Source organism: Ambystoma mexicanum, chromosome 11, assembly GCF_040938575.1.
Source record: "Ambystoma mexicanum isolate Mex_15411 chromosome 11, UKY_AmexF1_1, whole genome shotgun sequence".
NCBI lineage: Eukaryota > Metazoa > Chordata > Amphibia > Caudata > Ambystomatidae > Ambystoma > Ambystoma mexicanum.
In genome coordinates this window covers 190,850,761-190,871,860 of record NC_090934.1, presented here as the reverse complement: position 1 = coordinate 190,871,860, position 21,100 = coordinate 190,850,761, and the positions used below count along the sequence as shown (strand labels likewise).

At 46.9% G+C, this 21,100-nt stretch overlaps 1 protein-coding gene across 1 annotated transcript in view; it reads left to right on the top strand.

Moving 5' to 3' along the window:
- LOC138503211 (uromodulin-like) overlaps window positions 1-21,100 on the top strand; it is a 298,722-nt gene that overhangs the window by 27,293 nt on the left and 250,329 nt on the right. Inside the window, exon 2 of the mRNA XM_069622796.1 lies at window positions 9,264-9,284. Coding sequence (XP_069478897.1) covers window positions 9,264-9,284 — 21 coding nt within the window. The remainder of the gene's footprint in view (window positions 1-9,263; window positions 9,285-21,100) is intronic.

Below are 21,100 nucleotides of genomic sequence, written 5' to 3'. Positions count from 1 at the left end.
CCATAAACTATCAACTCTCAATGCAACCCTTCACGTTAGCAAGCCTTTCTGGTCACCAAAAAAACAAGCCCTGTGCTCCCATGGAAATTACACTTTACACTTTACATCTAAGAACCCAACCATAACAAATGACTTTCCATTTAGTTCTTGCCTTCAGCCATTTGCAATGTTATCACAACTGTGCATATGTGGTTCACTTTCTACCCCCTTTCTACCACCTTACATGACCTAGGGCATCCAGCTCTGCTATTAAAACTCCAAATAGGTGAAACCTGCATTCTGCAATCTCTCCATGTATCCACAATAGACCCCATATTTACCAATGCCCTAAAAGTGTCTACAATTTAATCCATTGTTGAATTCCTACATTTGAGTTCCCCTTCAATTAACTCCTCTCTCGCATGCAAAAAGCTCCCCACTACGAACTTCTCAGCGCTACAAATTGCACATTGCACAATTTTATTTATTTATTTTATTTATTTGGCTTTATAAAGTGCCAACAGCCCTGGGGCATCGCGGCACTGTTACAGGATACTTGCTTATACGAACAACAATTAAACATGTTGAGCTTAAAAATAACATAATTTACATATTTACATATCAGCAGTATATCAGCAGCTTGCATAGCAAGCTACGGTGTGTAGTACAATAGTGTGATACAGGATTAGCGGTGCCAGTAGTGTAAGCATTAGGCAGCAATGTTTCGCGGAAAAGTAGTGTTTTGAGTGCCTTGCAGAATGAAGTGAGGGATGCTTCTTTCCTGATGGCGGGAGGTAGTGCATTCCAGTTTTTGGGAGCTAAGACAGGAAAACTGGAGCCTCCAGCTTTTTGTCATTTGAAGGTAGGGACTGCGAGTTGGTTGCAGTGTTGGGTCCGGTTTGGTGTTTAAAGGTGGATCAGTTAATAGGTTCTGATAGATAAGGAGGTGCTGTTTGAGACATGCAGGAGTGTGTGATGGAGAGTGTTTTAAAGAGAATGTGCCCTTTCACAGGGAGGAGCCAGTGGGCATCCTGTCTGGTCTGGGAGATGTGCTCTCTCTTAGGGATGCTGAAGGCTGCTCTGAGTGCATTGTTTTGTGTGGTTTGTAGTTTTGTCAAGTTTTTGGCTGATGTGCCTAGGAATAGGACGTTGCAATAGTCTAACTTTGCTCCCACAGTAGCTCTGGCTATAGATAGGCAGTTTTGGGGGGAAAGGTAGGGGTTGACAGTGTTAATGATCTTTGTGGATAACGCAGCAGAGGAGGCGATAACGTTCACTTGACGAGACATGGAGAGTGTGGTGTCTATGTATACCCCTAGGGTTTTAGCTGCCGCCGCAGTGGTAATGGTCGTGTTGTCAATTTTGAAGGATGTGCATTCACTATCCAGTTTGCTAAGGACTTGTTTGGGACCGACCAGTAGTATTTCGGTCTTGTCTCCTTTGAGGCATAAGCCATTTGGCGCCATCCAGGCCTGGATGATGGCATAAATCTGGTGGAGTGGGGCTGCATCCTGATCACAAGAGACAGTGAGAGGGAGACGAATTTAGAATTGTATCAATACCAATGTTACTAATGTTGGTGTCTACTATGACTCTAAAAATGTATCCAACTAAAATATAAAGTAACACTCATTTCAATTCTTCTAGCTACATTGACCACATATTTAGTTGCAGCATCACATTTAACCCAGCCACACCATGGCCTAGTATAATTTACATCGTTGAACCTCTTTTCTGTGTTGGGACCGAATATGTCTACCCCAACAAGCCATAACGCTTGGTGGGCTCATCATGATGAAGATCCAGGCAGAGCGGTGCCAGCTGGTGCCAGCTTGTGCTCCTCTACATAGGCAAGGCTGTCCTTCTACCTCAAGTCTCAGAACAGTTGTCCAAACCTGGTCATTCCCCTTTGGACGGTGGCAACGACGGACATGCAGAAGTGCCAAAGTTAGCCCTGTTTTATGCCATCCAGCATGATACAGCATGCTTTATTAAAGAACTCTGAACATTCAACCACATGACCCCTATTCTCAAGTAGCTGCACCAGCTACCCTTTCAAGCATGCATCATGTTCAAGACACCATTCAACATTCCCAGCTACGTTTGTGCTTTATAAATGTCATGCATGCATTCATACAAGGGATGTATCATCCTTACCAGAGATATTTTTAAATGTTTAATAAAGTTTTTTTTAAAAAACAGGGATTAATACCAATACCCACTGAAAATGAATGTGGCTCTGTTTGCCGTATAGGCCCCATGTATTCCCAATGATCCAAGTGCATATTGGAAGTTAATCTACTGTTTATCTACTCTATTAATTACACATTGGGCATGTATACACATGTGCATGCTAAATGATCCAAGAGAAAGGACTGACATAATTCCAGAGTTATTCATTTACCCTTTTAAAATGTAGCTGTGATATGCCCCAGTGCCCGGGCCTCAACAGCTAGGGCGCAGCCAGGTGCCAACATTGGTCACAGAAAGGTGTTACTGCTCAGATCTAGAAGTGAGCTGTCATGAAGATTCAATTTTTACGTACGGACCTCTTTGTTTCTCAGCTCGAGGACATAGTCTCACAGGTTGACAGTAAGCACATTTTCTCTTTCAAGAAGAAACCTAAGTCTATGCCTTCCCCTTCCAGTTTCCTGACAGGTTATCACCCCCTCACCCCCATCTCCAGTATACTTGCATATTTACCTGAGGTAGACTCAGAGGTTGTGGGACGTCAGCTGCCTATTTGACTTTAATTGTATTGGACGAATCCAAACTCAGTAAATCGTTGATAAAGACATCTGGATGCAGGAATGGCAGACACATCAAAAGCGCCAGCACTCCATGCTGTGGTGTGCAAAGTCTGTTGCCTGTTTTGAAGAGCTGGTCTGTCTTCTTAGTTGCATGGAACAGATGCTATGGCGCCTGATAAGCAGAGACCAGAGTATGGCGTGCAAGAGGCTAGTGCAGCCTGAGTGTGGGTGTGAAAACTCCTAATGAAGGTCGATTGAAACATTTAGGCGAGTGGGGTGGGGCTGAGGGTGTGTGCAGTGAGAGAAGCATGGGGTGGATCCCTTTATTAATGAAGGAAGAATGTGGACATGGGAAATTAAACAAGGAACTGCAGAGCAAACAGCCGATTCAGAGAAAAGCAATCGGAGAAAGGTGCCATTAGAAGAAAAAGCAGACAACAGAATTCAGTGGGTTAGCCTTGGTTGGTGAGGAGCTCAGGGAGATAAGATCATGACATAAACATAGACGTGGCCCTTCCAGGGCTACATGCCAGTATCCCAGTCGGAGGACAAATGTATTTCAATATGTTTAGCAAAACACTAAGACCAATGGCTAATGGACATTGTTGCGTTTCGCCTACTCCATAGATCTCCTCTTATTCCCTTTTTATTTAGGCATAAACCTAATCAATTGGCTCAAAGCTTAGGAAATGAGGCAATCCCTCCACAGGAGTATTCAGGGGCTGCTTACAAAGGTGTTGCTTGCTCCGGTCCCCACCCACGAACAAGACAAGGAATATTAATCTTCCTTGCACAGAACCTACCAGAGGTGCTGCCTGGTTACTAAACACAACCTAAACCTTAAAAAAGGAAATCCTTGAATCCATCATCTTCTTCCTTTTGCAAGGAGACAACCAGACTTCCCTTAAACTAGGGAAGGCACTCCTAAATATTCCCATCCATCAATCCGTCTCTTGTACGGTAACCTTTTTCTTTAAAGGCGAACATCTTCTGGAGTCAGGTTCCTCAGGATCCTTCTTGCCTGCTGTCGACCGCCAGTGCCTTTCCTTCATCAGTGTTGTTTTCTCTCCCGGTCTCCCTTCATCTCTTGGTTTCTCATCGCTCTTTGGTGCTCCGGTCTATGAACGTGGAACTGGGCTCCTTCGGGCCTTCATTCCCCTTAACAATGGTTTTGACAGAGTTGGTTCGACCACCTATGTATGTGGTGGAGCACAGATGTTTCCCAGTGGTTCCACCACCATCTATTTTTGGGCTGCTGCCCTGCTGGATTCTCTCATCGCTGACATGCCTCAGTGTTGGTGTTCCACCCTGTATACTGGAGCGAGTTTTAAACTCGCAGGCTCTCTGGTTCCTGCAGGTGTCACGTTGCTCTGGGCCTCTCCGTGCCGATGGCTGCTTTCCTCTCTCTCACCTCTCTCTGCTTCCTGATTCCTCAAGGGTACGTTTTAAGACGTGCTCATCTCAGTGGATTGGTTATTTTTATTTAAATGGTCATAGTCCTTTTCAGCAAAATACTGGCATCTCTGTAGAGTTTCTTCATCCCAGTTTGTATCTAAAGAGGATTTTGGTATTTGAGAGCATCTCATGTAGGCCAAAGTGTGTGCCACGCTAGGGAGTTCCTCACAGGAAGGGGAGTCCTTGTCCCCTAAGGGAGAGTCTCTCCCAGTGTGGTCCCACTGGCCTCTACCCCTGGCGAGGGTATTGCGAAGTGGGCTCACCTCCCTAGCCTCACAGGAAGGGGCTCCTCCGTGGGGAGAAGGGAATAATTCCCTCGATTCATCACATAAGCATATGATATGATAGTTTATTTATATAGCACCTATACACAATGTGTTTAAAAGGACTTCAAGGCAAGTGAGAGAACAAGGGAAAATACAATGACATTTTTACAGGGCATGACTAGTAAGGATGTGAAATTAACTATCGTACTCGGCCTGACGACATTTCAGATAGTGCAAGATCTAAGACATAGATCAGGAAGGGGGGGGGGGGAGTGGGAAGGAAATGGAAACAGACAGGTGACTACCTTACTAGGCCTGACGACATTTCTGGTAGAGCCGGAGAAAAAACAAAAGGTGAGGGAGAGGGGTGGAGAAAGGGAGGGGAGGAACAAAACAAGCGACTATCGTACTAGGCCTGACGACATTTCAGATAGTGCTGGAGAGGGGCGCGGGGGAACAACTAAGGGGGAGGAAACAGACAAGGTTGCTATCATACTAGGTCCAGGGACAATTCTGATAGAGTAAGTGCATAGAAGAAAATAAGAGGAGGAGGGGGGAGATAGGAAAAGGGAGAAAGGGAGAGAACAGAGAGTAAGCAGTCAAAAAGAGTGGAGAAGCAAGAGGGGAGAGTGAATACAATGGCAGAAGTCAGTAGGAACACATAGGGCCTCATTAAGACCCTGACGGTAGAGTGATAACAGCGCTGGTAGTGCTGTCGGCGCTGTTATCACTCTATCGCCACATTAAGTACTGCTTGCGGGGCCGCTCTTCAGCCTGGTCAGACCAGACGTGCAGAGCGGCACCCATTAGCAGAACAGGATGATAGCAACGGTCCTGTTACGAACAGGTCCGTTGTTACCATCCTCCCCATTCCCATTGAGCCCTATGGGGACTCAAATGGGAATGGGGACATATCGTGTCCGGGTCCCGCGAATGGGAATTACTGGGCCCGCAAAGGTCGGAATGGCCCGGTTACTCCCATTATGCGGGACCCGGAACTGAGTTTGGGGGTAGCCATGCCGGTAAGAATGGCATGGCTACCTTCAAACTCGTAATGAGGCCCATAGTGTTGCAAGCCAGGATACAAGATGAAAATGGTACCTGCATGATTTAGGGTCACCATGAGTACAAGATGCAAAGGAACTTCAGCATGAGAGTTGAGAAAGGGTGACGCACCGTGAATCAATGAAGTCCATAAAAGTCAAATCGAGCATTGGCCACAAGACGGTGATGGTGAAACCAGACGCCTGCAGAAGTAGGCTGGACGGAGGTGGGGGAGCAGGGTAGAAGAATCAAGCAAAACAGGCAACATCTGTGTGCTCGAAGGGGGGAGGGCACACCAAACATAACAGGGGGACCAGAGGGTGGGGGGATGGCTTGTGGGGACAGAGGGAGTAAACACATGTTGGTGCATGTGTACCTGCTGTCTGAGCAGGGGTCCGGGCCCTGGGTCCTCCTGGTCCAAACAGGTCCAAACAGGAATTTCCCTTTTCTTTGTCTGCCCTTCACTTCCGACGCCCGGGTGAGAGACGCCCTTTATCTAAGAGTTAAGAGCAGGAAGGAAGAGCCAGGGCTAAGAATGTGGGTGGGGCTTAGGCCAGGTGACCTAGATACACTTGCACCTGCTCCCCATCTGCCCCATCATTGTAGAATTATTTTTCACCTCTTGAAAAGAAAACTATAAGTTGTGGACCGCAAAAAAATAAAAGTCTGAAACATCATCTGTTTAACGTCACTGTACTTTCACCACTTTCAGACACACACTGAAAGAAGTTGTGGAATAAACTAAGTTAGTTATGGAGATTCTTTGTCACAAAATACTTCTTTGTCACAAACTACAAACTTGTTGTTATGTATGATGTGAATCATGTTTGACAATGGACATAAAGCAAAACATTTTATTTGTATTTCAAGCTAGCAGACATCATGGGTGTAAACATATCGGTATCACCCGATTACTGCGCTGCATAAAATGTCAAAGCCGAAAATGCCGAAATGTATACTGCGCATTTTAGTGCAATTATAAGTGAGGGTGTGGTGGGTTAAGGAAATAAATGATGTGAAGGGAGTATGAGAGGACTGCAGGTGTTCTCCGCTGCATATAATTGCGTTAAAATGTGTGGAGGGAAAAATAATTCGCCATATTCGGCTTGTGGATTTTATTTCGCAATATTGACATATATCCAACTTATCTTTAAAAGGGGCTTTATTCTGTTACTCACTGTACCTAATTTTGAAGTGGACGCCGATTTGCAAGATCACTGCTGCTGGTTCTTGATCTCTCGGGTGGAAATGTCCTAACGTGCATAAGAATGGCTCTGCTGCTGATAACAAAAGTAATGCGAGGTCATGAGTCATGGCGGTGTTGCTGCAGAGCCACGATGCTGTGTGTGACCTGGGAAATGGGCAGTACTTGCTTGTCCGAGCCACCAAGCTGAGTCTATATTTAAAAAGAAAATGCGGCAAGTACTCTTTTCGTAGGTCTTTGAAGAAAAGATATGCAGTTTGAACGTACTAATTGTTTTACACTTCCAACTTTGGATATGTACGAGCAAACCATATTTTTCCAAATATGCTGCTGCAGTGAGTAACTCAAAATCGCCCACAAACCCCAACCCAAAAGCTCCTAAAATGTCCCACACAAATTGCTTCGAGTAGACAAATTATGCAGGAAATGGCCCAATCCGACACCATTGAATGTGGGAGGGAGTTGACTACATACAGAAAAGGAACGAGGAGGAAAAGCAGGTATCACTATGTAGGTACAGAATGAAAGTTTGTGCTTTTGAACGAGACTCCTGATTGAAAAAATCATTGTAAAAAAACATGCATTGGTTTAAACGGCACAAGGAGACAAAAAATAACATTTTCTGATGCAGCAAATTAATTACTGGCCGTTTCCAGTACCCACGTCAACCAGGTATCCTGCTACTGAACACCCATGCTACTTTTCCACCAAGGTGGCGCTAGCATCACCATATGCCCCCAAACCAAAAGGCAAACTATACATTACACCCTGTGTGTTTATGAGGCCATGGTTAAATCTGGGGCTCTGTATTGTATGAGAATATAGGGAATACAACAAACAGATAAGATGAAAAAAATACAAAATACATTCTGTTAACTGATTATTGGTCTAACTGATTGGCTCCAACCTTTGCAACATACAATGACATTGGCACCCATACATAGAAGACAGTAAAGCTAGCCCCAAAAGTACTCATCAGAAGAGCCATTAGGAATAATAAAACAGATTAACAAATGCTCTGCTTAGAAATGTACTAATTTCCACAGGTCACATGTAATTCCATGGTTAAAGTACATTCTAATTCAATTAGATAGATTGCATATTTCACTTTCAACAGTATTATCAAGTGCCGTCACAACGGCGATGCAACTCAGTATAGTTGAACCGCTCTTGGTCGATATTAAACACCAGCGAGAGGAATTGGAATCAAGTAAACCCGTTAATCTGGCCAGTTTGGCTATCTCAAATGCTTCTAAAACTCATCCCTATTTAGGCTAAAGCCTGTAAAAGGCAGGCGCCTGATTACAAGGCCTTGATTTAACTGCTTAAATACCAATATGTGGAATAGCAGATAGCCTGATCTAGTGACAAACTATTTATTAATGCACTGTCCTTGGAGCCCAATTAGCCCAGAAAGTGCATTGCGCATGTTACTGTTTTGTAAAGAATATGCAATATCCTATTCCCGGGACTAATACATAAACAACTGAAATGCTGCAGACCTGGCCTTTACCCGCTTACCATGGGCATATTTGACAGATGTGTCGTTGCTTTTAATTCAGTTTCTGAAGGAGGTGCCCAGCATACGGACAAAAGCAAATATGAGTGAGCTACAATACTATTATGAATTGGATGATTTTTTAAAAGAGATATTGGCGGTATCTCTGCAGTAATACCACTGAGATGCCACCAAATGGTAATACCAATAGGGGAATATTGGCAGTATTACCTCCGGCGGTATTACCGCATGGTAATACTGGCGATTCATGGAGGTAAACTGGGACTTCAAGCTGGAGGTAACTCCTCCACTTTACCAATGAAAATCGCCAATATTACCATCCAGTAATTCCGCCAGAGGTAATACCACCAAAAGTTAGGAAGTGCGGGAAGAACGTGGAGGTAGTGGAGGTACACAGAATTACCTCCACTTTTTTCCCACACCGCCAAACTAGTAATGAGCCCCAAATGATCTTTTTTATCAATTTTCTCATTTGTATACTACATTTTAATACTGTTGGTTTTAATGTACAATGTTCTAAGATAAGTAGTCTATTGACATGATGGTTTTAATGCATGATTCTTTGAGATAAGCAATGCGGTGAATTCATATAGAGATTACTTATTTTTATGTCGTGAAAATGCAAAACAAATGTATTCAGAATAGAGGAGCACTGGTTGATGATATATATCGGTTCACACGTACTGTGGATAAGTAGGTATACTACGGTATATTGTCCATCAAGTGTCTATTTCTTAAAGCTTTCATTTTAATTTGTTAATTGTAAGGTCATTTGGGGCATTTCTGTATTTCCGGTGATGTCACTTCCTTTGATATCATGGCCGCCAAAGGTCAAGTCACTGAAAAAGCACATAAATATGAACTCTTGGCAATTCTCACATCCTGAGAACTCTAATTGAGTCGTGGTAGTTACTTTTAACTGCCTAGTGTGGTCAGGAGAAGCTTACAGATAATCACTTTCTATATCAGACATACCTAACGTTTATTAATTTAATGGTATATGTAATATTATTAACATAGCTTCTCTCTCTTTTTCCCCTTCTCAGCTGGGACTACTACCTGTTTCGGTGAGTGTTACTTTTGCTCATATAGCTACAGTAATGTGTGGTGATGGGGCAATGATCGATGCAAAGTGCCTTCAATGTATTATCTATTGATCTTCACGTCAAACAAATTCCTACCAGTGTCCATTGAAACCCAGTGGTGTTTGTGATGCCAGTGCATAGTGAGCTTTATCCAAGGTGAAGGGGACACACTTCCACACATACCTTGAAAGGGCACTTTCGGTTGTATGCAAGTAAAGACACTTTCTGCTCTGTGTATCCTTGGATACTAAACTGTTCCATCAGTTATGATCTGATAACTAATGGTAATGTCCATAACTCAAGAGTCTTTCCATCCTCAACACAGTACTTATGCAGTGAAGTCTATCAGACCCAGTGACAGCTTCCTTATGCCACAAAAAACAGTCTTTCCAGATAGACCATAATGATCTCTTAGACTCACCCTATTCCGAAGCCTATAGCTGCTTAGGTTCCATAAAGTTCTTCCTTTTCAAAATTATCCTAGACTGTAAAAATTCAGACCACCCCAACGGGATGGGTGATGGGAGAGGAGTGTGAGTACTGTGAGAGGAAGGGGAGACTTAGTGTAATGCAGATTATCATGCGTAATTAGGGCATTACCCCTAAATTATTCTTCCTCGTCACAGGCCTGACAGATTGAAGATATAACCAAACGATTGATCAGAGCATGACACAGAAACCTAAATAATGAAACACAGAGAGATAATGCTACCAATCCCATGTCTAGTAATGCTACCAACATCCATAGCAATGAAAAGAGACACCTTGAAGTTGCTCTAGAGACCCATATCTAAGCCTGCCAACGGAAATGAGAGAAGATACTGCCCGATATGACTCCTAAACTACTGTTCAAGAGCCTGCCAACCATCTTGAGGACTGATACTGTTTAAACACAGAAGAAACCTCATCATAATATCAGAGTTGATGGTGCCACTATTGACTGGTAGCATGTCATAAAAAGAATACAACCACTCAGACACTCTGATCTAAGACAGGCATATTAATACAGATATATGTGCATGCCTCAAAACAGTTGTACTGCAATTTGGCACACTACAAAACATCAAAATAATTAAAATTTTATTTTGTTTTTATTTTTCATTGGGTATTTGCTAGGCGCCTTATAGAACAGAATTGTGTTTTAAAGTGCCACAAGGCAAAATGGGACGGGAACAGGGAAAATAGTAACAATGGCAATACAATCAAATACAGTCATGATCCTACTAGGCCTTGTGGCATTCGGACGTGCAAGTGCAGTGAGGAAAAGTGCAGAGGGAGCAGAGGAGTGGACAAGTGCTGGTGGAGGGCCCGGAAGGGAAGTGCTAAGGGGAGCAAATGAGGAGAACCTCAGGCTAAGTGCTAGTGCAGGAGACTCCCAAGGGCAGAATGCAGAGACGCCAAGCCAGGCTCAGCAAGGGCAGTGCAGTGTGGGGGGCAGTGCTGGTATCGTCTGGGAAGGAGGGCCTGGAATCCTGTGAGATTCATGAGGACCAGGCCACCAGTTATAGTGGCAGTGGGGTGATTAACAGGGAAGGCAATGAGGTAGAGAACAGCAGAGTTTTGAGGAGTTTCTGGAGGTGAAGGAGGTCCGGCTCACGTCTGAGAGGGACAGGGTGGCTGTTCCAAAGGGAGTCATTGGTCGAGGAGAGAGACCTGCCCCTCAATCTCTGCTTGGAGAAGAGTTTGAAAGTCAAGGAGTTGGACTTAGATGAGCGTAGGGCTCTAGCAGGGGAGTATTTGGGGGGAGGAAAGTTGGAGGTAACGTGGTCCCAGGGCCCAGAAGGCCTTGTGGATGATGCAAAGGGTCTTGAATTTGTTCCTTACAGCCACCGGAAGCCAGTGGAGAAATTTTAGGGCTGGAGATTTATGGTCCCTGGGCATGAGGCCAAGGATAGGTCTTGCAGCCCTATTCTGGATTACCGTAGGGAGTAAAGAGTGAGATTGAGAAAGAGACTGTTGCAGTAGTTCAGCCTGGAGAGGACCGGGGCTCGGGAGACATTGGACTTCCGGGGGAAGGTGAGTAAAGGAAGAATGCCCCAGAGGAGGTGGAGCTGGAAGTGGGACTCCTTAGTAAGGTCTATGATGTGAGGGGTGAACGAGAGAGTGGAATCGAAGATGACCCAGAGGTTTTTGGCCTCACAGGATGGTGAGGGTAGAGGGCCCAAAGAGAGTGGCCAAAGGGTAGGAGGGAACGAGGGTGCAGGTGTCCCAATGAGAAGGATCTCTGTTTTACTGGCATTAAAACAAAGATTGTTAGCTGCACACCATGCCTGAATGGCAGACAGATATTCGGAGGCCAGGCAGGAGGTAGAGGAGGTAGTAGAAGGAAGTTTAGAGGAAAGATGTGTGTTATTGGCATAACACTGGAAATGAGGAGAGAAGGAGGAAATCAGGTGAGCAAGAGGGGCATGATAGATATTGAAGATCCATGGCTGTAGGATAGAGCTCTGGGGGACGCCACAGGTAGAGAGTGAGGTGGTGGAGGAGAAATAGATTCACAAACGCCAACATTTTATTTTTACAAATCTCACCAACTAAATATTCTTGAAAATACAGAAGTGTCCCCTCCTGATCCGACTAAACCAAACATCAATCAATGAAGGAATAACCCAAAAAAGTGAGGTTAATAGACCATGGCCCATAGATTTGCTAATTGTCCGGCCTCTCCAGTCAATGTTATTATAGGCAGCTCTGTGAACAGAGGAAGAACCTGGCAAGGGGAAAGATCCCTTAAGGGGTGGATTCAGAGATATGCACTTTCAGAGGCTCAAGGACTAACGATTCTGAAGTTTCTAAACTAAGCTAAGGCTGCAAGATGACGCAGCTGCTGCCTATTGCACTCACAATGTGTGTCTCATTAAACACTATTGCACAGACTTTGAAAGGTAATGCAGATACCTAGGAAAATCACAAAAGATGGGGGCAACACCTTCTATGAGGACATATACGGGATGGAAACCTAAATAATGTAAGAAGTTGATTGATGCATCATCCTATTAGCTGACTACCTGTGTTATGATAATTGATAAAATGCCATACTCAGATCATGAGAGGAGCAGAAGCAAACTCTAGAACCAGACCCGGTGAAATAGCACACTCACTCTTTTCCTATTAATCCTGACTAGGTCCAAAACTATAAGGACCAGAATAAAATGTTTAAGAAATAGATAAGGCGCACGCTCGGTTGCCAGTCAAGTTTTCCTGCATTTCCTCCAAACGCACATTTTCATGACTCCATCAATCTTCAGGGAGGCTTCAGGCTCAAAAGGCAGCAGCAGCAGGGCCATCATTTGTGCTATAGAGGGAGTTGTTTCCAGCCACCTGCAAGAAAAATTAAGTGCGAAAAATACAAGGACCAGAATCCTTAGAATCAATTAACTTGCCACACCTGAAAAGGAAATGAAGACACGCCTGAAAAAGCAAAGAAACACAGCCTCCCTGAAGATTGATGGAGTCGTGCGTTTGGAGGAGAAGCTAATGCAGGAAAACTTGACTGGCAACAGAGCGCCTGCCTTGTCACCAATTTCTAAACATTGTTCCAGAATAAAATGTCTTGATCTGACATCTCCAGTCTTCCACCTCGGAATTCTGCATCAGAGAAACACCCTAGAGCCTTTTCTCATGGTCAGAAAGATGTATGACCTAACAATCTGCAGCTTTAACCATAGTTATTATCCAGAAGGAACACAGCTTGTCAAATGGACAGGTGATCTAACTACTGCTTTCCACGATACTCAGTACTGATAGCTTAAGGGAAGGCTATCCTCACTATCGCCTTCAAACTTGGGCAACTCGCAATTATTATCAGTATATTGAATAACTAAGCTTTGACGATATGCCTTCTGGCTGTTGCCTCACCTATATAAAATAATGCACAGACTGATCTTAACTTTCAACTCTTGACAAAGAAATACAGATTCCTTAATGGACTTTGGATAACCCTGATGAACGCCCGATTCTAGGTATCTCTCCAAGAGCAAATATTTGTCAAACTGTGAAGCGCAGAATGTAGAACTGGTTGCTAGATCCTCTACTTGCTTGTTCACAACATTCATTGTAAACCAAAGAACTACTAGACAAACTGGCTGCCTACCAAAAAGATAGCCAACAACGAATTTGTCAACATTTTGTAATTCAAGACTCATACTTATCTGTGGATGCCGATTGAGAAAAGTACCAGATCCCGCCACCTCAGAAGGAACCAAAGCTACTGACTTTTCAAGCAAAAAGTCACCAACGCTCTGGTCAGGGTAAATTGGCCATGGGGTTACAAAGAACATCTATTTCAAATGGGCTAATCATGACCTACTATTCAATTCAGGGTAACCAACTATTCAATACCATGTGATGAGAGAGAATTACCAGGTTACTCACCGTAGTGACCACCTTACTCCTAGTCCATAGTCCCCTTTACTCCATACTTATGGGACATCTCTCCGTCCTGTGGGACGGGACCGGAGCACTTTGTAAAAAGCATCCACATTTCCAAAAATGTGTCCTTCCTCTCTTTTTTGCGCGGGGCCCGGCACGCAGCCATAACCCCGCCCAACTTGGCTCCGCCCCACACATCACCCATCAGTCCTTTTCTATCGCTGGGTCAAAGACCCATTAGCAATAACAGAGGAACCTTATTAGAGGGGACGGCGGGAGGGCGTATGGAGGAAAGGGGACTATGGACTAGGAGTAAGGTGGTCACTATGGTGAGTAACCTGGTAATACTCGTACATCCCGTCCCCTTTCCTCCATACTTATGGGAGATTCCCAAGCACTCCTTACAGGAACTATGGGTGGATGGAAATACCCCTTACTGAAAAAGGTTCTTCAGTACAGCCTGACCAAAGTGAGCGTCAGCTCTTGAGCTCATGTCGAGACAATAATGCTTACAGAAAGCAGATGGGGAGGCCCAAGTAGCTGCCCTAGCAATGGACTTCCAGGGGACATATTTCTGAAAAGCAGCCGCAGCTGCCTTACCCCGCACCAGGTGTGCATGAATACCCTTAGGAGGTTTCAGCCCTTGGACGGTGAAAGACTCCGTGATGCAGGTGGCGATGCACCTAGAAATAGTTGCCTTAGACGCCTGCCTGCCCTGATGGTTACCGAAGGTCACAAAAAGTTGAGAAGAACTCCTAAGCTCGGAAGTCCTGTCCAGGTAGAACTTAAGAGCTCTTCGGACATCAAGACAGTGTAGAACCCTCTCAGCCTCAGAGGCAGGGTTCGGAAAAAAGACCGGTAGGGAGATCGACTGATTCAGATGGAATTCGGTCACGACCTTCGGTAGAAAGGCCGAGTTTGTCCGAAGGACTACCTTGTCCTTGTGAAAGAACAAGAAAGGATGCTCCACCGACAATGCCTGGAGCTCACTCACTCTCCTTGCTGACGTAATGGCGACGAAATAGGACACTTTCCAAGACAAGTACTTGAGGTCCACCGTAGCCATTGGTTCAAAGGGTTTATGGCACAGCGCTGTCAGGACTACAAGTCCCACGGCGGGTGCGGACTACGAACCGGAGGGTAGAGGCGTGTCAACCCTGCAAAATGCCTCTTAACCACTGGGTTACTCAGCTAATAAGAGCACTGGTCTGTAGAAAGACAAGTGGAAACCGCTGAAAGGTAAGTCCTGCATGACAGAACATGAACCCCTGACTCTGCTAGGGAGGACACAAAGGACATCACTGTGTCAATCGTGGCCACCCTTGGATCCAACTTCTTCTCCAAACACCAATGACAGAACCTGAGCCATTTACTCTTGTACTGAGATCTGGTCGAGGGTTTCCTGGCTGCGTGGATAATGCGCATGTTATCCGTAGACAAATTCAGATGCTCTAAAGACTTTAACTCAGGCACCATGCCGCCAAGCTGAGTGATTGTGGGGAGGGGTGCCACATCTGCTGTTCCCCTTGGTGAAGAAGATCGGGAGTTACTGGTAACCTGATCGGTGGATACACCGACAGGTGTTGAAGTTCTGAGAACCAAAACCTGGCCGGCCACCACAGAGCTATGAGTAGAAGGGAACAGTTCACCGAGTTCTTCAACTTCCAAATTGCACGGTGAACTATAGGCAGAGGAGGGAAGGCGTAAGCTCTCATGTTGTGCCATGGAATCTCGAGAGCATCCCCCAGAGAGGATGCTCCCAGCCCGCCTCTGGAGGCATACTGAGGAAGCTTCTTGTTCACCGCCGTAGCGAAGAGGCCCACCTCCGGTGTGCCCCAACGCAAGAAAATCCATGAGAGGACCTCCGCCTTCAATTCTCACTCGCAGATGACCACTGTCCGCCGGCTGAGGGCATCCGCTGTGACATTCAGCTGGCCCAGGATGTGCACTGCAAGCAGCAACACACCATGAAGCACAGCCCATTCCCAAATCTGGATAGACAGGTCCACGAGGGGGGGAGACTTTGTTCCCCCTTGCTTGTTGATGTAATACATTGACACCACATTGTCCGTTCTTATGCGGACCACCTTGTTGACAATGAGCGGTCTGAATGACCTGAGCGCTAGGAAGATCGCCAGAAGCTCCAGATGATTTATGTGGAGGAGCCTGTCCTGGGGCGACCAGAGGTCCGAGACCTGAAGAAGATCTAACGACGCACCCCACCCAGAAGGGAGGAGTCCGTCGTGATCGTCACCATGGGGACCGGGTCCTGAAACCCCACGCCGCCAGACAGGTTGCTGAGAGATGACCACCACTACAGGTCCACTCTCATGGAATCCGGAATCATTATCCGCTTGGAATCCGGATCCACTGCCTGACGCCATGAACTCCGAAGAGCCATCTGGGTCCGTCTCATTTTGAGACGAGCAAGAGGAAGAGCCAGTACACATGAGGCCATGAGGCCCAGAAGCCTCTGGAACCACCAGGCCGACATGCTCTCCGACAGCGCAAACACGTGACTAACAGATACACTCTGCAGTTGATCGTGTTCCAACAAAAACCCAGGAAAATCAGGTCCTGTGAGACCGTCATGGACGATTTCCGCCAGTTCACCGACAGCCCAAGATGCAACAGGAGCTGAAGAAGAGACTGGAGATTGCCCGCTGCTGCCAGTGGACAAGGGCTGCGTAAGAGCCAGTCGTCCAAATATGGATACACATGGATACCCTGGAGACGAAGATAGGCCACAATCACCAACATCATCTTCGTGAAGACACGCAGCGCCGAGCTGAGGCCAAAAGGAATCACCCGAAACTGGAAGTGCTCCTCTCCTAAAGAGAAGCGGAGGTACCTCCTGTGTGGATTCCAAATCAGGATATGCATGTACGCGTCCTGAAGATCCACAACGCTGAGCCAATCGCCCCTCTGTAAGGAGGAGCGTATCTGGCTGGGCGTGATCATCTTGAATTTCTCTTGGGGTAGGAAAAGATTGAACTGGGAAAAGTCTAGGATGGTGCGCAGGCCAGCCTGGTTGGGTTTGGGCACAGTAAACAGTCGGGAGTAGAAGTCCTCCCCTCGCTCCCAAAGGGGAACGGGTTCCACTGCTCTGAGGTCCAGAAGATTCTAAACTTCGGCCTTGAGGGAGGGTGAGCCCGACAGCTGAAAAGGAGGGTTGAGGGGTGGGGTAGAGGGTAAAGGTAAGCGGAAGCCCGCTCGAGCGACTGACAAGATCCATCTGTCTTCTGTGATGATCTGCCACGCCTCCCAATGAGAGACGCAGTGCGTCCTCCCACCCGGGTCTCGTGCGAGCGCAGAAAGCCCTCATTTGGCAGGCTTATCAGTGGTGGTGCCACCTGAACCTGATGAGGAGGCTGAGGAGTGGGAGAAAAACCGCATGCGCTGTTGTCTACAGCAGTTATTCCCCACAGAAGTATCCACTCTGTGAGATTTGCGGTCGAGGAAGCCCCTAAAACCAGAGGAGGGTCGACTTTGAGACAACGGTCTCTGGGATTTGAAAGGAGCTTTGACCAGAACAGACAATGATTTAGCCGTCTGAGTGCAATCCTTGGTCTTGGTGAGCTCTACATCAGTAGTAGAATGAACAAGCTCCTTACCATCGAATGGAAGGTCCAACACCTTGTCTTGCACTTCCTTAGAAAATTTAGTGGCATGCAGCCACGCCAGCCGTGAAGTATCAACCCTCAGCATCAGGCCCCGAGCCGAGGTGTCTACGTGATGAGCTGCAGCCTCCAGGAGATCCTGGGACAAGACCCTGGTGTCGGAAAGGCCTCCTTTAAAGTCTTCCAACTTCTCGACTGGGATGTGCGCCTCCAACTCCGACAGACCTTTCCACATCCGCATGTTAGCTCCTGCCAATATCAACTCAGCATTGGCCTGCCTGAGCTGCAAGGCTGAGTTGGCAAAGATTTTCCTCCCTAGGGAGTCAAGGAGCTTGTCCTCCTTTCCCAAGACCTGAGTAGCCGTCGTGGAAGAGGATGCTGCAGGTCTGGATTGCAACATAGCCGCAGCCACCACTGTGGAGGAGGGAGGCGGACAAGACGACACGGCCACCTCTTCCGAAGAATGTAGCCTGTACTTCGCGTCAATCTTCTTATTGACAAAAAGTCCCGAGTGTGGTTTTTCCCAGACTCTTCGGACCTCGGCCAGAACGTCCTTCTGCAGGAACAGGCAGAAAGCATGCCCTCCTGCGGAGCGGGTGCCTCGGGCACCGGAACATATAAGAAACTCATCATGTCCAGTACCCGGTCATGAAAGGCTCTGATAGAGCGGGGAAGGTCCTCCTTGTCCTGATCACCTTGAGGATCATCTGACAGGTCAGGATCCTGCTGAGCCGTGTTGGGCACTGCCTTGTCCACTGGAGACAATGGAAGCAAAGGCGGAAGAGCCGGTGGAGGCACCACGGGCAAGGAAGGCGCCAGCGGAACCACCGGAGGAACGGGTGGAGCCGGAAGCGTAGGTGGACATATCTCCTTGAAAAGTCCTTTGAAATATTCCCTCATGGGGTCGGTGAGCATAAGCGCTTGAAATTTATCGAAAAAGGTGTCTTCCGGAGACTGTTTCGGAACTTGAGGAGGCCTCTCATGAGGTGGACAAATCCAGGGACATAACGGGGAAGGGTGCCACCCGGCCCCTCCACCGACGTATCCACATAAATCAAAGGTGCCGCCCCCGCGGGCAACAACATATTGTGCGGAAGAGGCATCCGGGCGTTCCAATCATAAACTGGCCGATAAGGATGCGCACAAGGGACTTCAGGTTCACCCAAGGGACCAAGCCCTACACCAGAGGCCGATGGCGTAGTTGTAGGGGTAGCACCTAAAATGGCCGCGGGAAAGGGCGCCATTTTGTCCTCATCTGAGGGGAACTGCGGCACGTGAGGAAGTGAGGCAGGGGTCTCCGTCGATGGATCAGGGGAATTAATCTTAGCCTTAACATAAGGAACCTCGGCAGAGCCTGGAATGTTTTTGAGACATACCAACCGCCAACTGAGCCTTCGAAGGAAGGACCTTGGCACTGCCGGTAAAAGAACTTTGCTTCTTTGCCCCCTCAACAGGTCTGGTGTCACCACAAGAGCGGGAATGGTGAGCAACCGCTTTCACCAAGAAAGCCTTGACTGGCCTCTCAGAACTGTTGGTAGCTTTAGCCTCTGAATGAGGGACCTCGGACCCAGGCCCGGTAACAGCCTTATCTGCACGGGCTTGAACATCCGTTCTGTAACAACAAGCCCAGCCAAGGCCTCGGGGCGCACCCCGGTCTTGTTTTTGAGGGAAGCCGACAGAGAGGCCTCAGAGCGAGCTCCAGTACCCCACGATTCAGTAGAACTGGGTCTACAAACAGCCCCCACAGGAGGGGCCTCGGAGCGTACTCCGGTATTCACAGGCCCCTTACGGAAGCCCTCGGAGAAAACTCAGGTAGAATTATTAGGCCCAACGGGCACCTCAGGGCGAACACCGGTGACAGAGCGATCAATGCCCCTCCTGGACCGAGAGGAACCCGGGAAGGTATCCCCCGGCCGGGGTGCTCTCAAAAGTAAAGAATTTACCAGGCGTTTCTTCTTCTCGTCGATGAACGCCTGAAAATGCGAAGGAGGAGTTTGTCGGAACACCTCCTCCCACCGCTCCAACCGACGTTGAAGTAGCCGGACCGAAAGGGAGTCACAATGGTGTTCCGGACCCAAACACTCTAAACAAAGAGGATGGGGATCCGCCCTCAGGAAGCGACGGTGACACGATGAACAATCTGGAAAGTCTAACTTGAAAGACATAGACAGACTAGTAAACGAACGCTAGCGAGAGCCAGAGAGGAAAAAAAGGGAAGAAAATCTTTCGAGGATGTAAGTGCGCCCGGCCCGATCGAGCGGAGAAAAGGACTGATGGGCAATGCGTGGGGCGGAGCCAAGGTGGGCGGGGTTATGGCCGCGTGCCGGGCCCCGCGCAAGACAGAGAGGAAGGACACATTATGGGAAAAATGTGGATGCTTTTTACAAAGTGCTCCGGTCCCGTCCTACAGGACGGAGAGATGTCCCATAAGTATGGAGGAAAGGGGACGGGACGTAGGAGTATGACATTCTGCTAGCAGGCCCATTTCTACAGACTTCTCTGGAATAGGCCTGGACAAACTTCATTTAAAGTTTGCCGTGGCCATTTAAACCATTTTGTCATAGTTTGCCCTACATCACAAGTAAAGGACTGGTTCTTGGAGCTGTCAAATCCTGGTTGAAACCCATGACAGACTTCCTGGACCCCTGTGATCCAATCAGGAGTTTTGTATCTTGAGTTGAATTCTGGGTAGATTCGTCACATTGGTCCAACCAACCAGAACCCACTTGGGCAGATTTGAGTTTTTTCAGCCAATCAGATCCCTCGTATTTCCCAAAGGAAGTTTGACACCCTATATAAATCCCAGCTCACTTATGTTCTCTTTGTGAGGTTGCTAGACTGTAAGGGAAGGAGCACATAGAGCAGGCTGCCTCTTGGAGGGTGGTTGCAGGGCTTTTTGATGATTTGAACAGCGTTTGGAGGGATTTTATAGAGTTCTAGTAGTTAGGCTTTGCTCTTTTGGACTAATTTGGTGGTCTCTAGTGTATTTTTGTGACAGTTTGTGTGCCCCTTTGTTTTATTGTTTATTAGGTGTGTTGTTATTCTGTTGTTCGTTTCCCCAAATAGAAAAAGAAAAATATCTTCGCCCATTCTTCTTATGCCTTTTCCCTTTTGTTTTCCCTGATAAAATGAAAAAAGTCAAAATATTTCCTGCCCCTAAAACGCAAAAACAAAACCAAAATTGCTTACCATTTCCCAGGTTCCCTTGTGTGTTAATAGTTCTCAATTAATCTCCCATCTTACTCTTCCGTTCCATGTGTTGGTTTATCATGTAGTGCTGTTTGTTTACTTGTTCTTGGGTGTGTTGATTTCACACTTTTGGGTTCTCAGTATGTGGTTAATTTCTCATGGCTCGCTTGTTTGTGGTTCTCTCAAGGTACGACTGGAATGCAGGGAGGATAAATGGGAAGAAGGGGAGAGGAGAGGAGGGGAACATGTGTCTCTCTTGCAGGAGGAGTAGGATTACACCATGGCAAATGTGGAAAGAGGACTTTGTGCTGTTTATTAGTGCTGGTTCATGGGCCAGTCCAACACAGCATCACTGACCTTTTGATTTGACGGGGAGCCAGAGACATTGCAAGAGGCCTCAGCCGAATGGGTGGGGAAGACTGCAGGGCCAGCCTGGGAGGCCCAACTACAAGCTTTGAGGCAGGGGAGGCTGGGCACTTTGTGGACACTCAAACAGAGGTAAAGTGGCAGGGCCTCCTGCGGAAGCCCCCATTGTTGCAGGGCCAGTGGAGGAGCAGGTTGGCATGTTACTCATTTAGGAGAAGGTGTATGTGATACATTCCCTACTTCAACAAAGCA